General features: G+C 35.4%; 1 protein-coding gene across 11 annotated transcripts in view; it reads right to left on the reverse strand.

Annotated features, from left to right (window-relative positions):
* TUT4 (terminal uridylyl transferase 4) overlaps positions 1-20,640 on the reverse strand; it is a 127,267-nt gene that overhangs the window by 45,561 nt on the left and 61,066 nt on the right. For all 11 annotated transcript variants that reach the window (XR_008389700.1, XR_008389701.1, XM_053655433.1 and 8 more), the window contains exons 9-19: positions 20,023-20,149; positions 17,706-17,825; positions 17,349-17,561; positions 14,952-15,126; positions 12,409-13,109; positions 10,048-10,198; positions 8,673-8,759; positions 6,029-6,132; positions 2,643-2,700; positions 2,448-2,551; positions 90-179 (exon numbers count right to left, since the gene is read on the reverse strand). Coding sequence is in view for 9 of the 11 variants with exons in the window: in XM_053655433.1 (XP_053511408.1) it covers positions 90-179; positions 2,448-2,551; positions 2,643-2,700; positions 6,029-6,132; positions 8,673-8,759; positions 10,048-10,198; positions 12,409-13,109; positions 14,952-15,126; positions 17,349-17,561; positions 17,706-17,825; positions 20,023-20,149 (1,930 nt within the window). In the remaining 2 variants the exon portion in view is untranslated. The remainder of the gene's footprint in view (positions 1-89; positions 180-2,447; positions 2,552-2,642; positions 2,701-6,028; positions 6,133-8,672; positions 8,760-10,047; positions 10,199-12,408; positions 13,110-14,951; positions 15,127-17,348; positions 17,562-17,705; positions 17,826-20,022; positions 20,150-20,640) is intronic.

The following is a 20,640-nucleotide window of genomic DNA, read 5'->3' on the forward strand; positions in this document are numbered from 1 at the left end:
AGAAAATATTTTTCACAATTCTGACATTAGTATGTTTCACTTTAACTATCATTAGCCTTTACAACAAACAAGGTCATTAGTATGAATACCTTTGCAAACACTTTCATAGTATATCCCAAGTACTGCACTCTGGGATCAATAGCTGCATAAGTAGCCAACATTCTTGTGTTATGTTGAGCCTGAAAAATAATTACATATTTGAAAACACTTCAAATTTATTAAAATTAACTCTAAAAATGAAATGGAAAGATATAATATACTCCAAATAGAATTTATAAATATAAAACTCAAAATACCTATAAATTAGCCAAACAAAAACTAATTTTCAATCAGAAAGAAATATGAAGATAATTTTCCCCCTTATACTACTCACATTTAAAATCTTTAAATAGGCACTACTTCCGCCAACATGGAGGCATAGGTGGAGACACCGTGCTTTGTCACACAACCAAGTTTAAAGACAACAAAATATTAGCAACAGAAAACACAGCCAGAACACAGAAAATTGAATTTTTCGTAAGTCTGATAACAACAAATGCTTCAGCCTGACCGGACAGAGGGTCGAAACCCGCAGCTGGCGGAGCGGGGTTGCACAGGAAAACTCAGTCAGACGGACTCAGGAACGTGGATTCCAGGTGCAGGGTTGCAAAGGGCAGACCCAGTGAGTGACCCAATGAGCGACCCAATGAGCGACCCAGTGAGTGACCCAGTGAGCAACAGGCAAATCCAGTGAGGGCAAAGGGCGGCAGGTTGACTGTGGTGGCGCATTCCTGCGCAGATAGACAGGCGAGGGAATGGGCAGTGAGACGGGACCGAGCAGGCCCCAGCAGCAGGAGGTAGCAGAGAGGGCCGCCATTTCCCGGCTCTGACCCGCCCCCACATACAGCATCATAACCCAGCGACCTGAGTGACCCTACCCTGGTGCACACCTAAGGCTCTGCTCCTCACCCAGCCGTGGGAAGCAGGAGAGGGGGACACCATTTCCCCTCTATGACCCCGCCCCCACATAGAGCATCACCATCCTGCGACCCCGCCCTGGAGGCCCCACCCTGCCCCTAAGGCTCCACTCCTCATATTTAATGGGCACGAACAGACCAAAAACGGCTCAAGAAGATCTCAAAGCCCCAGAGCCCATAAATCTAAGCAATGGAGAAATAGCAAAACTTTCAGACGCACAGTTCAAAACACTGGTGATCAGGATGCTCAAAGAACTGGTTGATTTTAGTCACAAATTAGAGGAACACATGAAGGCTAAACTAATTGAAATGAAGGGAATTGCATAGGAAACCAATAGTGATGAAAAGGAAACTGGGACTCAAATCAAGGGAGCAGACCAGAAGGAAGGAAAAAATGACCAAAAAGGAAAATATGAAGAAACAAGAATTCAAAAAAATGAGGAGAGACTTAGGAACCTCCAGGACATCGTTAAACGCTCCAACATCCGAATTATAAGGTTACCAGAAGGGGGAAAGGAACAGCCACCAGTGGAAAATTTATTTGAACAAATAATAAAGGAGAATTTTCCCAATCTGGCAAAGGCAATAGACTTCCAGGAAATCCAGGAAGCTCAGAGTCCCAAAGAAGTTGGACCCAAGAAGGAACATGCCAAGGCACATCATCATTACATTAGCCAAGATTAAAATGAAGGAGAGAATCCTAGAAGCAGCAAGAGATAAGGGGACAGTCACCTACAAAGGAGTGCCCATCAGACTGTCAGTGGATTTCTCAAAAGAGACCTTACAAGCAAGAAGAGGCTGGAAAGAGGTATTCCAAGTCATGAAATCCAAAGACCTACAACCAAGATTGCTCTATCCAGCAAAACTTTCATTTAGAATGGAAGGACAGATAAAGTGCTTCTCAGATAAGATCAAATTCAAGGAGTTCATCACCAAGCCCTTATTACATGAAATGTTAAAGGGACTTATCTAAGAAAAAGAAGGTAAAAAAGATGAACAGTGAAAGGACAGCAAACTCACAGTTATCAACAACCACATCTAAAACAAAAACAAACTAAAAGGACAACTAGATTAGGAGCAGAACCATAGAAATGAAGATCTCATGGAGGGTTAGCAACAGGGGAGTGGGAGGAGAAGGGGGGAGAAGGTACAGAAAATAAGTAGCATAGACGGTAGGTAGAAAACAGATGGGGGAGGGCAAGAATAGTATGGGAAATATAGAATCCAAAGAACTTGAGACACATGGTCATAAACTAAAGGGGGGGAATGGTAGGGGTAGGGGGGGTGCAGGGTGGAGGGGAATGAAGGGGGGAATAGAACAACTGTAATGGCATAATCAATAAAATAAAAATAAAAATAAATAAAAAGTAAAAAAATAAAATATTTAAATATAAAGGTATGGTCAGGGATATAATAGACCACCTAATGATGGTCTATAAACTTTTTCAATAAGTATAAATATACCTGGGTCTATAAGAAAGAGAAACTTACCAATGTATTATACAAACTGATATCTCCTTCTAAACCACTTCGTCTGTGTTCAAATTTTACTATAGGCACTTTGGCAGTGGTTATAGGCAAAATGTTTCTTAAACCTGATTAAAAATAAAACTTCACTAGGTTAAATAATTTTCACAAAGCTAAAAAATATTTTGTTGTTTTAAAGGTATAATTTAAAATTCATACCTGGATGTCTCTTAAGAATTTTTGCCAAATTTTCAATTATTTCCTTACAATTTAATTTCTAAAAGAAAGAAAGAATAAAATAGGTCTGACTCAACTGGGCCTTGTACAAATTATACTTCAATCTAGGCACTTAAAACTAATATTTAAAATCTATAGCCATAAGCATTATATAACCTTCTACGCAAGTAAATGGTGCATAAATCCGCAGTATCAGCATCATTTGAAAACGAAATAAATGCAGAATCTCAGGACCCACCTCAGTCTAATGAATCATAATCTACATTTTTAAAAAACCCAAGTAATTCACACTCACATTAAAGTTTGAGAAGCACAAAGGCAAGAGGATAATGTTTTCAAATACATGAATAAACTATAGATGGGTTTGTTGAAGGTAAAAGAATGTGGTGATTAAGAACACATACTCTGAATTCAGGCAAACTTGAATTTAAACCTTAAACTAAGTACTGAAGAGTTATGGGACTCTGACCAGATTCTTAATTTCTCTCAGCTTCACACTACTATTATATAAAACCAATATAATCAGCCCTGGCTGGTGTAGCTCAGTGGATTGAGCACGGGCCTGTGAAGCAAAGGATCGCTGGTTCGATTCCCGGTCAGGGCACATGCCTGGGTTGCGGGCCAGGTCCCCAGTGAGGGCCACGTGAGAGGCAACCACACATTGATGTTTCTCTCCCACTCTTTCTCCCTCCCTTCCCTTCTCTCTAAAAATAAATAAATAAAAAATTAAAAAAAAAAGATAATCATACACTCCTACCCTACAGAATAATTAGAGGGACTGCATGAGACATGTATATAAAGCATTCACCAGCATGCTTGGCACAAAATAAGCACTTTAAGTATGTGAGCTATTTATTATTATTATGTTGATAAATAAAATACAAATAATCCTTTTATAACTAGAATCTACTTTTTCAAGAAAATTCTTACCCCCTTAAAATTTAAATGTGCTGATTTTTAAAAAACTAGACAACAGAGTTGATATGGTAACAGTATCTATAACATACGAAACAGGGAAGATAATAGCATTATAAATTAACTGCATTAAGCTAATGGGTATTTACATCATGCCCACACTTACTACTAAAATCACTTTTGTATATCCCCAACATGCTTCTTTTTCACTACAAGAAAGTGGCAGTCCTTGAAGCTTCACTTGGAAATTTCAAGGGAAACTTTAATTACTAAGTAACACATAATAAAATGAGGTTATTTTCCTCTTTACAATGCAATGATATAAATTTGTGCTAAATTTTAAGTTTTCAATTATGGCTCATCTGGAAAAAAACATTTATTCTTTTTCACTGTTTCAACCTTCCAGTGTGAATAGCACTGATTATATATAATACATAAACCCTTAATAACTAGAAGTATGATTATTAAATTTTACATAGAAGTTACCTAAAACCCTAACCTCTTTCCTGAATAAAAATTGTTTTCTATTCCCTCAATTCTTGCTCTTCAAAATGTATAGGGGCATCTTTCAGGTAGATAGCACTGAGTAGAAGTTAATTTAAGAAGAACTAAAATATTTACAACTTTTCAGTTTCTTTATAGAACAAGAAGATGTTAACACCAGAAGCATTTACTTAGGGCCAGAAATAAGATCTACCAGACACCGTTGCCACCTCTACTCTGGTTGGTTCTAACAATTACCTTTTGAAAAAAGTATTTGAGAAACACATAGGTACACTATTCTGCTGAATTCTTTTATAATACAGCAGAGGCTATCCTGACACCACTACGGATGCCAGAAGCGTGGCCTCTCCCCAATCTTGCAAGCAGTCCCTGGTTTTGAAACATAAATAGCAATAGCTATGCTGGTATTAAAAAAAAAAAAAAAAGCAATTATAGAGATCCCCTCCTTTTCGAGTTGCTGCTAGGAAGACCTAGGACACTTCTTCCCCATCCAATTAGCCCCCTTCTTTACTGGAGTTTGAGCAATCTTTTTCTCACTGCTGAGGCCTATATACAAAGAAGAAAAGCCCAAGTACCCACTCTTACTGATGAGACTGCTCTGGGGGATGGTCTGCTCCTGGCATCTCACTGTGGAACTCAGAAAGCTTTCGATTCCAGAAAGTAGTGGTTAGGTTCTACAGTACTATTAGTACTATATTTCAGCTACATTGTGGGTTAAATAAATTACAGAGAAACAGTGAGATACAATGGAAAGAGCACGAACTCTGGAGTCAGACAGACCTGGGTATGAATCCCGGCTCCAACATTTTACTAGCTGTGAACTTGGGCAAGTCAGTTTATCTCTCAAAGCCTCAGTTTCCTCATCTGTAAAACGGGGGAAATTATCTACCTCGAAGGTGGTTTTAAGAGTGAAATGAGATAACGTATGTAAAGTGTATACTGGGGAGTCAACAAATGTTAATTCCCCTCCTCGCCCAAAATGAATTTCTCAAAGCTATCCTATGTGTTACATGCTATTGAGTCAGCTCTGCCTCCTGGAGAGCCTATGAATAAGTTATGCCCACAAAGTCCTATCCTCAATAGTCCTGCTCAGCTCCTGTTGATTAATGCCTATGGGCTTCTTCTTTGAAGTCAATCCATCTCATATTTGGTCCTCCTCTTTTCCTGCTGCCTTCTATTTCTTTAGCATTATGACTTCGCCAAAAAACCCTGACTTTGCACAATGTGCCCAAAGTAGAAAAGTTTCAGTTCTGTCATTTTTGCTTCCAGCCATGTTTCAGGCTTAATTTACTACAGGACTCCCTTTTTGTCTTTCTGGCAGTCCATGGTATTCACAAAGCTCTCCCTCAATACCATATTTCAAATAAACAATATTTTTTCCTAGCAGCCTCTTTCACTATAGAACTATACTAGAATAAATCATTTATAACACTGTTTCTACAGAAAAAAGAAATGTGTTCTGAGTACCCCAAAACTGTAATGAGCTTATAGAGCACAAGCCATTTATAAATTAAATGTCCACCTTTATTTTCTATCTTTAATGATATAAAGATATCACCTAATGGAAGAAATATGAAAAGACAAAGAAAGTGAGATCAACATTCACTACTGAACTGAAGCATCAGCTTCTCACTGGTTCTAGTAAAAAAAAAATTCCAACTCAATAATATACTAACTTTTCCAAAAATTTATTACAAACACTTATAACTCTCAATGACATGCTTTTTGCATTATAAAATTACTTAAACAGCAAATTTACTTATTTAAATATTTTAATGTCTTAAGATAATAATGCTAATCCCTTTACATTTTAAACATTACTATTGCTAATATATTTACACAAAGAATGACACCATACGCTTTTATCAATACTACATACAAACTTAAAAATAGATTCATCACTGGAAGAAAATAAACTTCTACATCCCTTTCCAAACACTAACTCTTACCTCTGCATTTTCGTGGCCTTCCAGGGTCATACAAATATCCAGATCGCTATCCCGAAATCCAAATCCATTCTTAGAAGAGCCAAATAAACACAGTCTTGCCTTTTCTAAGCAAAGAAAAATAAATCAAAAGTTTTATAATTAGCAAGAAAAAGGAGTCTTGTATTACCTATTTAGGGCTTAACACAGACAATCCTGTCCACTTCTAGGACTTAAATTTATCTACCATTGACAGATATACCGAGAAATTCCAAAATACTCATTTAAAATGCAGATCTTTGACCCAAGATCCCACACCCATATATCTAACTGCTTCTTCTATTTTCCAGACATCATAAATTCAACAAGTCAAAACTAAACCATGAACTTTATCTCAAACCTATTATTCATATAATCCTTATGCTCAGCAAATAGTATCATAATTAACTCAATTACCCAAGTTAGAAATATACTTGTATGTGTGACCAACACCTCTCTCAACTTCCACATCCAAAAACCACCAAGTCCTTTAGATTCTTCCAACTTAACTATCTCGTTAAGTTCACCTACTTTTATTCATTCTCAGTATTACTATCAATAGTTAAGATCAATATTTACAGATTTATGTCTTGGGAATAAACTAGTTTTTTCAAGGCACATTCAAGTAGTTTACAAATAAATATCACATTAGTACTGGGTTGGCCAGAAAGTCCATATGGTTTTTCCCATAAAATAAGATGCATTTTTCATTTTCAGCAATAACTTTATTGATTTAGGTATTTTGAATATGTCAGCAATCTCCCCATGTGATAAAACACTGAGACTACTGTCTCAAGTAGTGTCTCAATTTGTTCACAATCAACTTCAACTGCTCTACCCAACCGTGGAGCATTATCCAGCAAGACATCTCCAGCTCAAAACTTCACAAACCAGTTTTGACACATTCAGTCACAGCACCTCCTCCACACAAATCTTTTTTTTTTTAAGTTTCAGCTGTGTGTTTACCTTTCTTGAAATAATAAAGCATAATATGCCAAAAATGTTGCTTATTTTCTTTCATCTTCAATATTAAAATAGCTACATAGCGCTTGCTGGTGTAGCTCAGTGGACTGAGCGCAGGACTGTGAACCAAAGAGTCAGTGGTTTGATTCCCAGTCAGGGCACATGCCTGGCTTGTGGGCCAGGCCCCCAGTAGGGGTCACTTGAAAGGCAATCACACACTGAGTTTTCTCTCCCTTTCTTTCTCCTTCCCTTCCTCTCTCACTAAAAATAAATACAATCTTAATATTATACATAGAATTGTCTTCCAAAAATGAATCATTAATCCACTTGATATAAATTAGGATAGGGTTACCTTCTCATCCTTAGTATCATTCACTACAGATGATACTTCAAACAAGCTATGACTTAATGAGATTGGGTTTTTCTTCCTATTAATTCTTGTAGACTATACATTTAGATAACAAATTCTATATTTTCAAAACTTAATTATACAATTCAGTTCTGATACCCTACTTAAAATTTCAATAACTGAAGAGATCTAAAAAAAGCTATGTTCATGAGCAAATAAAAATATGCATCAGTTTAATAAAACAGGATCTTAGATTTGGTCAATACTTTATATTCTAGCAAATATTAAAAAGTGGAATCTTATAGCACGTAACAGATTATCTTTTAAAAGTACAAATTCATTCTGATTATAAATCAACTCTATTCTTTCCTAAAATATTTGGCAAAAAAAACCTCTTAATTTTTCAACCTTAAAACCTGTCCCTTCCACTATTTTTGCCATCTCAGTTAAATAGCACAATCTAATTACAGAGGTAAACACCTTGAAACCATCCCTGACTCCTTTCCTTTCAACTCACATGTAATGCATCAGCAAATCTTGTTGGCTCTACATTCAACATATATCCTAAATTTGACCACTTCTCATCTACTCTTTTGAATCACTGTTACATCTCATCTGAATATATGCAACAGCCTTTTCAATGTTTTGCTTGCTTCTTTACTTAGGAATCTATACTCTTTTCTCTCAGATCATGTCACCTGTAAGTGGTAAAATCCTTCACAAGCTCCTCCTCATTAGACATTCAAAATTCAAAGTCTTTCCACAAACTTCTAGAAGACCCTAATGATCCAGTTTGTAGGCTACCTCTCTGACCTCATCTGTGTAGTACAATCTACCTCATACACTCCACTCCAGCCACACTGATTTCCTGGCTGGCCTTCAAACATACCAAACATAATCCAGTGTTGGGGTATTTGTACTTTCTATTCTTTCTTTCTAGAATATTCCCTCCATATATATTTATATAACTTGTTCCTTCATATTATTCATGGCTCTGCTCAAATGTTACCTTATCAGAAAATAACCGTAACAACCCATCACTATCCTTTTAACTCCTGCCTTTAATAGCCTTTATTGTTTCCTGATATTATATTACATACATATATATTTTTACATACATATTTTTCCTGTGACTATCTGTTTCCCCCTCTTGATATAAGCTTCATGAGAGCAGGTCTTACCTCTTTTATCAGCACTGTAACCCCAGCACCTAGAATAGTATCCAACTTATAACTATTCAATAAACACTTAAATGAATGAAACTCAAACCAGGTAACTAGAATAACAAAATCATCAATTTTTTAACAAAAGACATACCATCATATTCTTTTTGAATAAACTTTTCCAAGCTGATTAAAATTTGCTCCCTGTTGTGTTGTTCAGAGAAAGGTGGTGATAACTCATCTAAATTTAAAAAGAAAAAGAAAATCTGAAAGAATCTCCAATTTTTTACCCTAAAAACTTCACTTGAATTTCTTTATTTGTTAACTTCTAAGAATATTACAATCATAAATGTTACCAGGGAAGAAAGGGGCAGAAGAACAGCAAAATAAATGATTTTTATAAATCTATATACATTTCACATAATTTTCTTTATAAAACACCTACAAAATATATTTACTCCTACATATTATTTAATATTGTTTTCTTCAGACATTCTACTCTCTCCCATATACAGGCTTGTTTTAACCTCCTGGTAGATTCATACTCTACTGTTACACTAGGCACCTAATCCATTCAAATCTAACAGTTGCCACAAATGCCTGGTCAAAATGCACATCTTCCATATAAGCTGCCTAATCAGTCTTCAAAGACCTTTCCCTAACTAAATTTCCTTAGCTCTCCACACTGCTTGCCAGTTTAGTTTGCAGTGTCCTTTCAGTTTTCTAGTCGTTTCATATATGTTCATCTTATTTTTCTAAATAAGACCATAGACATATGTAAGTCTTTCCCCAAAATATCTTTCTAACCTTATCTCCCTCTGCTGCCTTTCTTATACCTTACCAAATCTAAGGCAATTATTCTCCCAAGTTAAACTCCCTTTGTTTTTATGCATAATCTTCTACATCTGAAAATGCAGTTCAAGGTCCAACTCAAATGCCATATCATTAATTACAATTCCTCTGATATATCCGAGTTAAAATTGTATTTGCACTGCATTTTGTTTACTACTACTATAGCATGTAACACATTCTGCTTCCAATTACGGCAATGTTCATACATGTCATTACATCCATCTAGAGCAGCACTGTGTAAAAACACTGCAATGGTAAAAATGTTCTTTATCTAGACTGTCCAATACAATAGCTACTAGAACACATGCAGCTCTTCAGTACTTGAGATGTAGCTAATATAACTGAGGAACTTAACTCTTCATTTCTGTGGCTATTTAAATTTAAAATTAATTTAAATTTAAATAGTCACATATAGCCAGTGGCTATCATATTAGACAGCACAAATCCAAAGTCTAAGCTCCTTAAAAGTAACACATACAGACTCTGTATTCCCCTTGCCATTCACCACAGTGCCCTGCACTCAGTAGGCATTTAGTAAATATCTACAGCTGGATCTCTAAACTATTGAAAAACTTCTACCAAAACAAATGTAAACAAACCATATTTAAATAAGAAAAAAGATATTCAAAATCTAAGAAAAAAACTAGTGTCAGTAGTTCTAATAATAAAAGACTTACCAAAACATCTTTTACACACTAAATCAAGTATTTCCCGAAATCTACTTGTCATTGGTGGCAGAGGTTTTAGATCAATTTTCCTGAAATCCTCCGGGCAATCATTTTTTGAATGGCCATCCTTTTTGCAGATGCTGCATACTATAGTTGGTGGCTATACAAGAAAGGCAAAAAATAATCTAATCTAAGAAACTATTGAGGGACTTGATCATTACTTAAAAAGCAGATCCAAAAAGAATTATTTTATGTAGCTCAGGTCTGATAACCTGTTCTTTCAGGGGGTTGGGGAGAATGGGGGAAGCATGTTAACAAAACACATTGTTAAATGTAAGAAATATATTTTGAGCCAACCACTTTAACTTTCTTCCCTACTAAATTGGTATTATCAAGGATTAGCTTTACCTGAAGATGTAAAATAAAATAACAAGCGATGAAAAAGGTATGGATTAATTCAAACAGTTTGATCAGCCTCTAAATCAAATACATGGATTACAATTTAACCTACTAAGATCCTTAACAAACTAGATAACAATCATACGTCACTTAACAATGGGGGATATTTTCTGAGAAACGTATCATCAGATGATTCTGTAATTTTGCAAGCATCATAGGGCACACTTACACAAACCTAAATGGTATAGCCTACCATACACAAAGGCTGTACGTTATAGCCTATTGTGCCTAGGCTATGAGTCTGTACAATATGTTACTGTAATGAATAATGTAGGTAATAGCCAACTTATTGTCATTTGTATATCTAATCATAGAAAAAGTACAGTAAAACAGTAAAAATGTGGTATAAAAATGTGTGTGAGTGTGTATTTGGAGGGCAAGAGGAGGGCTGTGGATTGAGGCACCATTGGAGGGAGAATGGACATCAGAAGGAAGGGGGGGAAGGAGGAGAAAGGGAGAAGAGAGCAGAGATTGAAAGAGACTGAGAAAGCCTGAGATGAGAAATTATAAAAGTGGGAGGGAGAGGGAGGAGACGGAGAGAAGAATTGGACTGGCAGGAAAGAGATAAAGAGAATGAATGTGTGTGCAGGAAAGTGTGTGTGCACATGTACATGTGCTTACATGAGTACACCAGTGTGTGCAGGGGCTGGGGCAGGCAGCCCTCGGCTCCCTCTTCCCCAGCTCTAGCTCCCTCTCCAACTCCAGCCCCAGCAGTGGCCTGGCACACAGCTGGTAGACAGCAATTTGAGAGGCTCCTCTAAGCCACCCAGCACTAGCAGTAAATTCAACACTATAGTCAAGTTCAACCTTTTCTTTCCACATTGAAAATAACCTTTTTGTTGTTTATCATCTATTATAATGTTACGGGATCATCAGTGTAGTCCACTGTTAACTAAAAATCATTATATGGTATATGATTGTATAAAAAGTTTCAAGAAGCTACTTTCATTTCACACTAAACATTTTTACATTCAGAAGCAATCAATCAAAAAACCCACGCCTGCCTAGTTGGCTCCATTTATTACATTAGCATGGTACTCGAGAAACCAAACTATAAAGCTGAATTCTAAAAATAAATTAGCTCCATACAAGGAACAACTCTTATGCAATATCCACAAACTTAACCTCAAAACCTATACCATCACTTGGTTTATGCATGATCTATATAATCAGCATCCTGGGTGCTGGTAATATTTTAATTATGTATACTGCACTTGAAGCAATGTGACATAGCTAAAACATTTTTATTAACAAAACAGTTACTGCTTTTGTTCTGTTCATCAGGGCATTTTATTTTCTATAATTTATCAAGTTAAAGTTCAGAGTCTGCCACTTGAAAAGTAGGTAAATTAAGATTCCTGTAATTTATAAGGGATATATCAAAATGCAAAGAGAAGCTCAATGGCAGAGAAAAAGAATCTGGATTCTTCATATTTTTGGATCATTCAACTATCTTTAACAGGTTTATATTTCCCCCACCCTGCAATCTCCTGTGCCCCTCCCCAAAAAAGCCTCTTTAAAATAGAATACTATTATATTATAGCTCTTGTATTCTCATTTGTAAGGGGAAAATAATCATTGGGTATTTTAAAAAAGCACAATTTAAAATATATGATAGCTTTGCCAAATTGATTTTCATAAAATATCTAATGAATTCGTTCATATATAAGAAAGTGAAGCAAATCAACTAGTAATAGAGTGCAGAAACTTCCTGGTGTTTTACATATATTCTTTAAAGGCCACTATTAGCAATAATGCAGCAAAATTAAAATATATACCAAAATATAATTCCAAAACAATTGTCTACACCATCATAGAAGCTATTTTTACATTCCTAAATCTACAAACTATAAAAACAGAGCCATACAACAACCATAACATCTTACAGATTGTTGGCAAACTGTATCCTACCTTGCCAGATGTTAAAATAAACTTATCAAACACATAATGTAATTCCTGGGTGGGGTGGTTATCATCATCATTAAGGTCAGAAGCATCTTCTCTGGCTTTGCAGTTGCAAGAGGTAGCAGATGTGTCGGTGCACACAATCTGATGTGAATTCTCTGTTTCTAAATGTGACCTGCAGTCTGTACCAACAGATTCATTTAGGTCAGAGAATTTATAATCAGTGCAATTACACTGGCTGAGCTCCTTGTTTGAACAAGCTTCAGAAGGTGCTAAATCATCTTGTTTCTTAATTGATTTTGGTTCTAATTCACTGCCTTCATTGGCAGAAAGAGATGAAGATTCCTGTCCATGTTCAGCCAAAACTAGTTCATTTACCAACAAACTATCATCTTCAGTAATACATCTCTGTGATGTACATTTCATTTCATGATGTTTTTCAGGTTGACCTCTTTCTGCATTTACTTTTTCTGTGCTTTCCCCAAGTTGAATGCAACAATTAGATGTCATATTCTCAGACTTCATTAGTTTCTTATTACTTATTTTCCCCTTCTCTTTTTTCACAGAATCTGCTGTCGATTTCTCTGCACCCTTCTTCTGAGGACAGGCAAAGTATCGATAAGCTGCCCTGAATCTCTCCACAACATATTCATAAACAAGCTGGCTGTTTAAACTCCGTGCAACATTCCTCTTGACTGAAAATGGATCTAATAAAAAAGAAAATGGTCAGTAGCTAGGTATCTACTAACAAACAATATTTCTAAGCTTATATGAATAAATGTGAACTGCTAGATTGTGAGCAGAGTACATTTTCCTAAAGTTTTTTTAAACTGAAGTTCCAATGAGACTTCCTGCAAAGTGAGTAGGGGAAATACAATAGCAACATCTTTTCCTGTCATGAACTAAAAAACCTTTTAGAAAAGAAATAAAAGAATAATAATAAGGTAATGAGAGAACTGTTGAGAAACCCAACTCAGTAATTACAAAGTTTCAATGACGAAACTGCTGGAAACAGCTATTATGCCAATATGCCTCCCTACAGTGTCCTTGAATGAAATTTTTCAAGCTCCTGGAACCCATTACTAATTTTCATTGTTATAGTACTCTTTAGTTACATACTCTTAGCAATTTAAACAAACAAAATATGAGCTAAACTCTCAAAGCTTCAAGTTAAAAAGTGATTTTAAGATTTAACTTTAATGAAATCAGAAAATTTAAGTGAGAAAGGAGAAACAGAAAAGTAGGAACAGACCTAAGAAAGTAAAAATTAAACCAAAATTTAAATTTTGATCCAATCTAAAATGGTGGCTATGTTGAAAAGGCTTACACCAACTCATACTTCTGAAAACATTTTTTATCCTCAACCAAGGACATTTTTTCATTGCTTTTAGAGAGAAAGGAAGGGAAAGAGAGATACATCAATGTAAGAGAGAAACATCAATCAGCTGCCTCCAATAGATGCCAAGACCAGGGATCAAACCTGCAACCTAGATACATGCCCTGACTGGGAATGGAACCTGCAACTTTTTGGGTACAGGACAATGCTCCAACCAAACCACACTGCGTGGGGCGGTTTTTGAATTTCATAAGCCTTAAATACAAATATGCCAAGGAAAAAAGGACAGTACCATTCAAAAAACAGTACACATTTTTTCCACTGCTGAAGATCATTAAGTAAAAGAATTAATTAACAGGCCAGGACTGTGATGGTTGAAGCATCTGTTACTTTTTGCTTTTATCTAAATACAGCCTTTAAAAAGCTTTTCCTGACATCTTTCCCCCTTTCAGAAGAAAAAAAAAGAAGAGAAATTATGATGGCTGAATGTTTCAGAGCTCATTTATTTCCTATGTGTAAGAGAGCGTAAGACGTGAGGACATGCTTGAGTGTACGAGTATATTTGTGAGTTCAAATCACACGAGAGAAGGCCAGAAGAGAATTGAGGGAATATGTAACCTAAACAAATTAAAATGACAAACAAATTAAATTTCCTACCTCTAAAATATAGGTAAAATATTGTGGAATTTATATTTTTGATTAAGAATTTAGAAGCCATTCTACTAATTTCTGTATTAAAGATCTCAATGTTCTCAGGATTTGATGTGAATCCTGATTTGTTAACATCAACTGTTTTTTTTTTCTTTAGCTCAGTCACATTTTAATAGATGAGGTCATTAGCAGAAAATAAAAGCTGGACTTTAAAATTATACTTGAGAAATTTTATGACACAAATTTCTCCAAAAAAATCTTGTAGTAGTCATGTAATTGTTCTATTTTTCTATGTTTGAAAATTCCCATAATTAAAAATTAAAATAAAGACATATAAACAAGCTAATAACCCTACCAATATAATATTTACAGATCGGCAACATTTAAATGAGTATTAATCCTATAAACTATAATGGACTTGATAAGGTATTTATCTAATGTACAATGACAACCTAGAGGCATATACACTGTTACAAAGCCAAGGGATAAAATCTATAACACTGCATTAAAACAGAGGATGAGTAGCATACAAAAATTATTCTCCAAATGAAATATATCTTACCTTCAATGGCAATTCGCCTTTTAGGCCAGTTTTTGTTTTCTCTTGTTAAAATATCTTTTATCCGTACACATATGACATATTCTTCCAAAGCAAAATCCAGTGTGTAAAATTTTAGCAGCTCTAACCATAACTGTCCCAGAGATACCTGATTTGGTGCTTCTAATGTTAAAGGAGACTGGGGAAAAAAATACTTTTCATTTAGGCTTCACAAAACTAAAGAACTATTTACTTTTCAGTTTTAAAAAACCTTAGAGATCAGTTCTTCAAAAAATGGGCATAAAGAAGCAACTTGCTAAAAGCAGTTTGAGGCACTGCTGTAAACAGAGTCCCAGTTTACTGACTCCTAGAATTTTGTGTTCTTTCCACTAGAACAGTGATTCTCAACCTTCGCTGCACATTAGCATCACAGTGGAAGTACTAACATACACTAGTACCTGAGTTACACACCACTCCCACATCCAATACCCATCCCAAAATTCTGATTCAACTGGCCAGGCTATGAACTGGAATTGGGATTTTTAAAGCTCCCTAAGTGATCCCGATGTCCAAGGTTGCAAACCATAGCATAACAATCACCACAGCTTTTCACAGCAATAATTACTTTTAAAATCTTATGTAAATGCCCAGGGCTTGCAAAAGCTAATTCCTTCATTTGCCAAATATTTATTTAGAACCTACTATGTCCCTGGCATTGTGTTAGGAATATAAAAAAATGAGAGGTCACACTTACACATAATGCTCACCATGCATCATTCATTCTTTTAAATACTGTGCATATAATTACTAATTCTAACAACTTTATAAAGTTGTTATATGGGAAAAAATTTTATATGGCAAAAATTTGACCCAGGACCACCTACCTGGGTCCACGTTGCTAATCACTATAACATACTGCCACTCAAATAAGGTGAGTAGACTACTTCATGGACTATTAGGAGAATAGACAATTTAGCAATTACAGTAAAGGCTGTGTGCTAAAATAGGGCTGTAACTGGGGAGTCGTAACAGAAGAGGTAATACCTGAATTCTAAAGAAATTAGCTAAAGACTGACTAAAAGTGACCACTCAGGAAAATAAATGCATGAAGCATTTATTCACTCATTCAATTCTACAACTATTCACTGAGTATCTACTGATGTGCCAGGCACATGAGTCCCAGTTTACCGACTTCCACAGATCCGTGAAAGAAAACCCAAAGATCCTTGCCTTTGTGGAGCTCACTTTCCAGGGGAAGGACACAATAAACAACAAACTTATTAAGTAAATGCCACAGTAACAGAAGAAAAGTGCTGTGGATATTTTTTAAAAGTTTAGTAAAGGACATGGGTATATGGGAGCAGGAGGTTTCAATGTTAACTAGAGTGGTTAGGGTAAGACTTGTTGAGAAGGTATATTTGAAGAAAAAAGAAGTATGATCTAGTAACAGGAAACACAGCATACACATTAGAGGAGGAGTGTGACCAGCTTTAAAAAGAAAACCAATAAACCTAGTATGGTAAAGAAAGGGGAAGAAAAGAAGAGGAAAACAAAAAGCTAGCCAGTAAGATCTCCTTGGCTTCTATTCTAAATTAAATGAGGAGCAACTGAAACCATTTGAGTGTGGGGAGGGGGGAGGGCATGATTTGACTTAAGTTTTGGAAGAGCCATTATGATCACTGTCTTAAGAACAGACTATAAGGGGCAAGAGTAGATGCAGGGAAACTTACGACATTATGGTAGCAGTCCCAACCACAGATGATGGTAGCTAGGGCCAGGATGGTTAACAGTGGAGGTGGTGAGAGGTGGTCAAATTCTGGGTATTTTGAAATTGAGATGACAGAACTGCCTGGCATGTTTCATATGGGGTGTAACAGAGAGAAATAATGGATGACTCCAATGTTTTTGACTATAAGCACCTCTAAGGATACAGTGCCATCAACTGAGATGCTTCTGGAGGACCCAATCCATAGATATTCAACTGTGGTTCTCTAGCACTCAAAATAATGCCTGGGATGTAGAAAGTCCTTAATAAATCAATGCTGAATGATTAAATAAGCAAGCCACCCCCTAAAGGACCACAGGGCCCTTATTTCTCCACCAATCTGACAACCTAATTCTCATATGCTAAAGTTTTGGTTACAGACCAATTCCTGAAGGAAATTTTGTGTAAATAAAAAATATCCAAAGAATTAATATGACATGATTCAAACAACAAAAGCCTCCTAAAATGAGCTGTAAATTCATTAGAGAATCTTGACACTGAAAAACCAAACCAGATCAACTCTTCACTTTATAGATGAAGAAAATGGAGGCCAAAAGGCTTACTCAAAGTCAGTCAACCTACTATTAAAATGGTTTCAATCAAAGATATCACAAATTCTACAGATAGAAAAGCAAACAAACAAAAAAAGAGCTTACTTTGCCATGTTTTCCCTTCATGGCACTGCTTTGGTTGTCCATTTCTGTCTTCTTGGTATCATCTTTTAGTTGCTCTGCCTTAGCTTTGTTTTCCTCAGCAACTGAGGTTTTCTCAGTTGCACTACTTGGATTATATTCCCACTTCACAAACTTGTCTTCTACTATGCCCTTCAGCTGAAAGTCATCCATTCTTTTTGGGTCAAAGCCTTCGATCTATATAAAAAGGCATTCCAAATTGGTAGTGAAAAAACAAATTATTTTAAAAGATGGACAAACAGAAAACCAGAATGCCCACTTAAATTGTTTAAACAGAGTACTCTGCAAGAGCAAACTACGTGTCACAAAACTCATGCTTACCCAACTTCCAAGTAAACAAGGAAGCAGAGGTGGTTTTCTTTGTTGTAGAAAAAACATCACCATTAATGCAAAACAGTAAGAAGGAATTCCACCATCAGTCTGGGAGTCAATATAGCACAACTGCAAAATGACAAGAAAAAAGTATCACCATTTATTTTAAAGATTTTAATTTATTTTTAGAGAGGGGGGAAGGGAGGAAGGAAGAGTGGGAAACATCAATATGTGAAACATCAACTGGCTGCCTTCTCACACACCCCCCAACCAGGGACTGGGCCCACAACCCAAGCAAGCTTCCTGACCAGGAATGAAACTGGCAACCTGACACTCACCAACTGAGTCACACTGGTCAGGGCTCACCATTTATTTTAGCTTTCTTTAATTTTCTCTGTTTCCCTCACAACAGAAGTAGCTTTTTTGCTACCATAATCATTGTAAAAAGTGTAAGTATATAATTATATAAATATATAAAAAATACAAGAGATGACCTAAAATCTCACCAACCTAAAATAATTGCTGACATGTTGGTGACTATTTTTCCATTCATTTTTTATTGCATATAAAGACATATATACATTTTAGTTAAATGGAGTATCATACAACGTGCTTTTACTGTGGACACCTTTCACAAATATTATTTTCATCTTGCTTCTATTCTTTATGTTAATAATCTTCTAAGTAGCCCATGCCTTCCTCTATACTCAAATAATTATATATAAACATATATATTTTTTATATAAATACAGAAATGATTTTGTTTTACCAAAATTTTTTACTATACATATCTCCATGTATTACTCTTTTCCATTAAAAAAAGCATTGAGAAAAGGCCTTGTAAGTCAATTAGTACAACTCTAAAACATTCTTTTAAATGGTTATAGTCTATGATCTACCTGGTTACTCAATAGTTCCTCCATCCAAGTACATTTGCACTTTGTTCTCAGTTTTTTCTACTTTAAACAGTGCTGTAATACTTATCCTTATACATATTTTCTAAGTACTGGTACTTATGAGCTAAATTCCCAAGAATGTATTTACTGGATTAAAAATTTGTGATGTATTTCAATTCCAACATTGTAGGATTTCAAAAACTGTCAATAGGATGAGTGACATGTCTGTTTACTGCCATTTGAATTTGCTCTTTTCTGAACAGCTTATTAAACCCTGTGGCAGGTTTTCTATTTTTATACATTACATATCAATTCATATGTTCTTTTTCATCACACCCTGTAGATCTGGTACATGCATTTGAAAAAAATGTTATTTTTCCCAGTATGTTTTTCTTTTGACATTATTTATGATACCCTTTACCACATAAAATGTAGTTAAATATGCTTATCTTACACAGCTTCTAGGTTTCCTGTCACAGTAAAAAAGGTTTCCCCAACCCACAGGTCATATATATATTCTTTTTTCTTAAATTGTCCTTTAAAACTTTGATTTTTTTCATTCAAGTGGAATTTAGTTTTGCATTCGGTGTGCTAAGGGTCCAATATTTTCTTCAAGAAAGATACAGTTGTGATGGCACCATTTATTAATTATACCACTGCTTTATCATGAAAATAAAAACTTTTTCTTTTTTTTTTTAAAGATTTTCTTTTTAAGAAGGGAGGGGAGGGAGGAAGAGAGGAAAAGCAACATTAATGTGTGAGAGAAACATCAACAGGTTGCCTCTCACACACCCCCACCAGACACCTGGCCTGTAACCCAGGCATGTCCTGACTGGGAATCAAACCAGCTACCCCTCAGTTCAACTCACTGAAACACACCAGCCAGGGCTCTTTTATTTTTTCATACATTAAAATCTCATTTACACTAGGGTCAATTTTGTGGCTTCCTATTCTATTTCACAGATCTATCTGTCTATTCCTATGCCAATGGTATACACTTAAATAAATCGGTTTTATAGTGGTAAAGTAGGTCCCCTGTTACTAGTCTTCTCTGAGTTCTTTTCACTCTTCTCAAACATTTTTTCTTCCATACTAATTTTAAGATAATTTTATCAACTTTTTAAAAACTCTTGGTAATTCCAGTTAAAATTACTGTACATTTGAAAATTAACTTAAAGAGATTTTACATTTTAAGGATACCATCTCCCTCTCCAAGAACCTGGCATCTTTTCATTTTCCAAAAATTCAGGAGTTGTCATCAATTACTCGCTTCCCCTCAACCCTCATATCCAATGCCTCTACCAGTCCTGCCTCCAAAACTTATCCCAAATCTACTCTGCTTCAAATCTACAGTTATCCATGAATAATTTGTCCCCACATACTATGATTTATGCTATTGGTTAGGTACTTTTTTCTTCTGTTTCACTCACCTTAGCCCAATAGCGAAAGGCTAACACCAAGGGAATAAAGACAGGTTCTGTTTTGCCAAGAGCAGCAAGCAAATCAGTAGTGAGGCATGCCATATCATTTCCTGCACTCACTCTACAAAGTAAGTCACTGTGAATGAGAAAAAAACAAATTTCACTGTATTAATACTTTAATACATGAGACTACTTCAAATCCTATAGCTATCCTTTCCAGTCACCATATTTTAACACCTAAGAAGCCAAAATAAAAACAAATGTTTTAATAAACTTAAGAGCCAACTGAAAACTATGTATCAGTTCCATCACTAGCATTCCATATAAATTAAAAATGTTTTAAATGTTCATTTGTACTTCACAAATAAATTTCTACTTCATTTAGTATTTCAGTTCATGGGAAATTATTTTCAAAAGCATTATAATTCACCAAAATTTGATTTATGAGAAAAGACATTGATGTTGTCAATGTCAGGTAGTACAACATAGCTTCCTAATACATTCTTTTTGCTTTGTACATGATAAAAACAAAAAATGAAATTCTGGACTAGCTGGACTTCTTAACTCTAATTTTTTCCTAAGTTTCCATAACTGATGTGCTATTTTTAGATAAGAGAATAGAACGGA

The sequence above is a fragment of the Artibeus jamaicensis genome, unplaced genomic scaffold (assembly GCF_021234435.1).
Source record: "Artibeus jamaicensis isolate MK-2021 breed Jamaican fruit bat unplaced genomic scaffold, CSHL_Jam_final scaffold_1019, whole genome shotgun sequence".
Taxonomy (NCBI): Eukaryota; Metazoa; Chordata; class Mammalia; order Chiroptera; family Phyllostomidae; genus Artibeus; species Artibeus jamaicensis.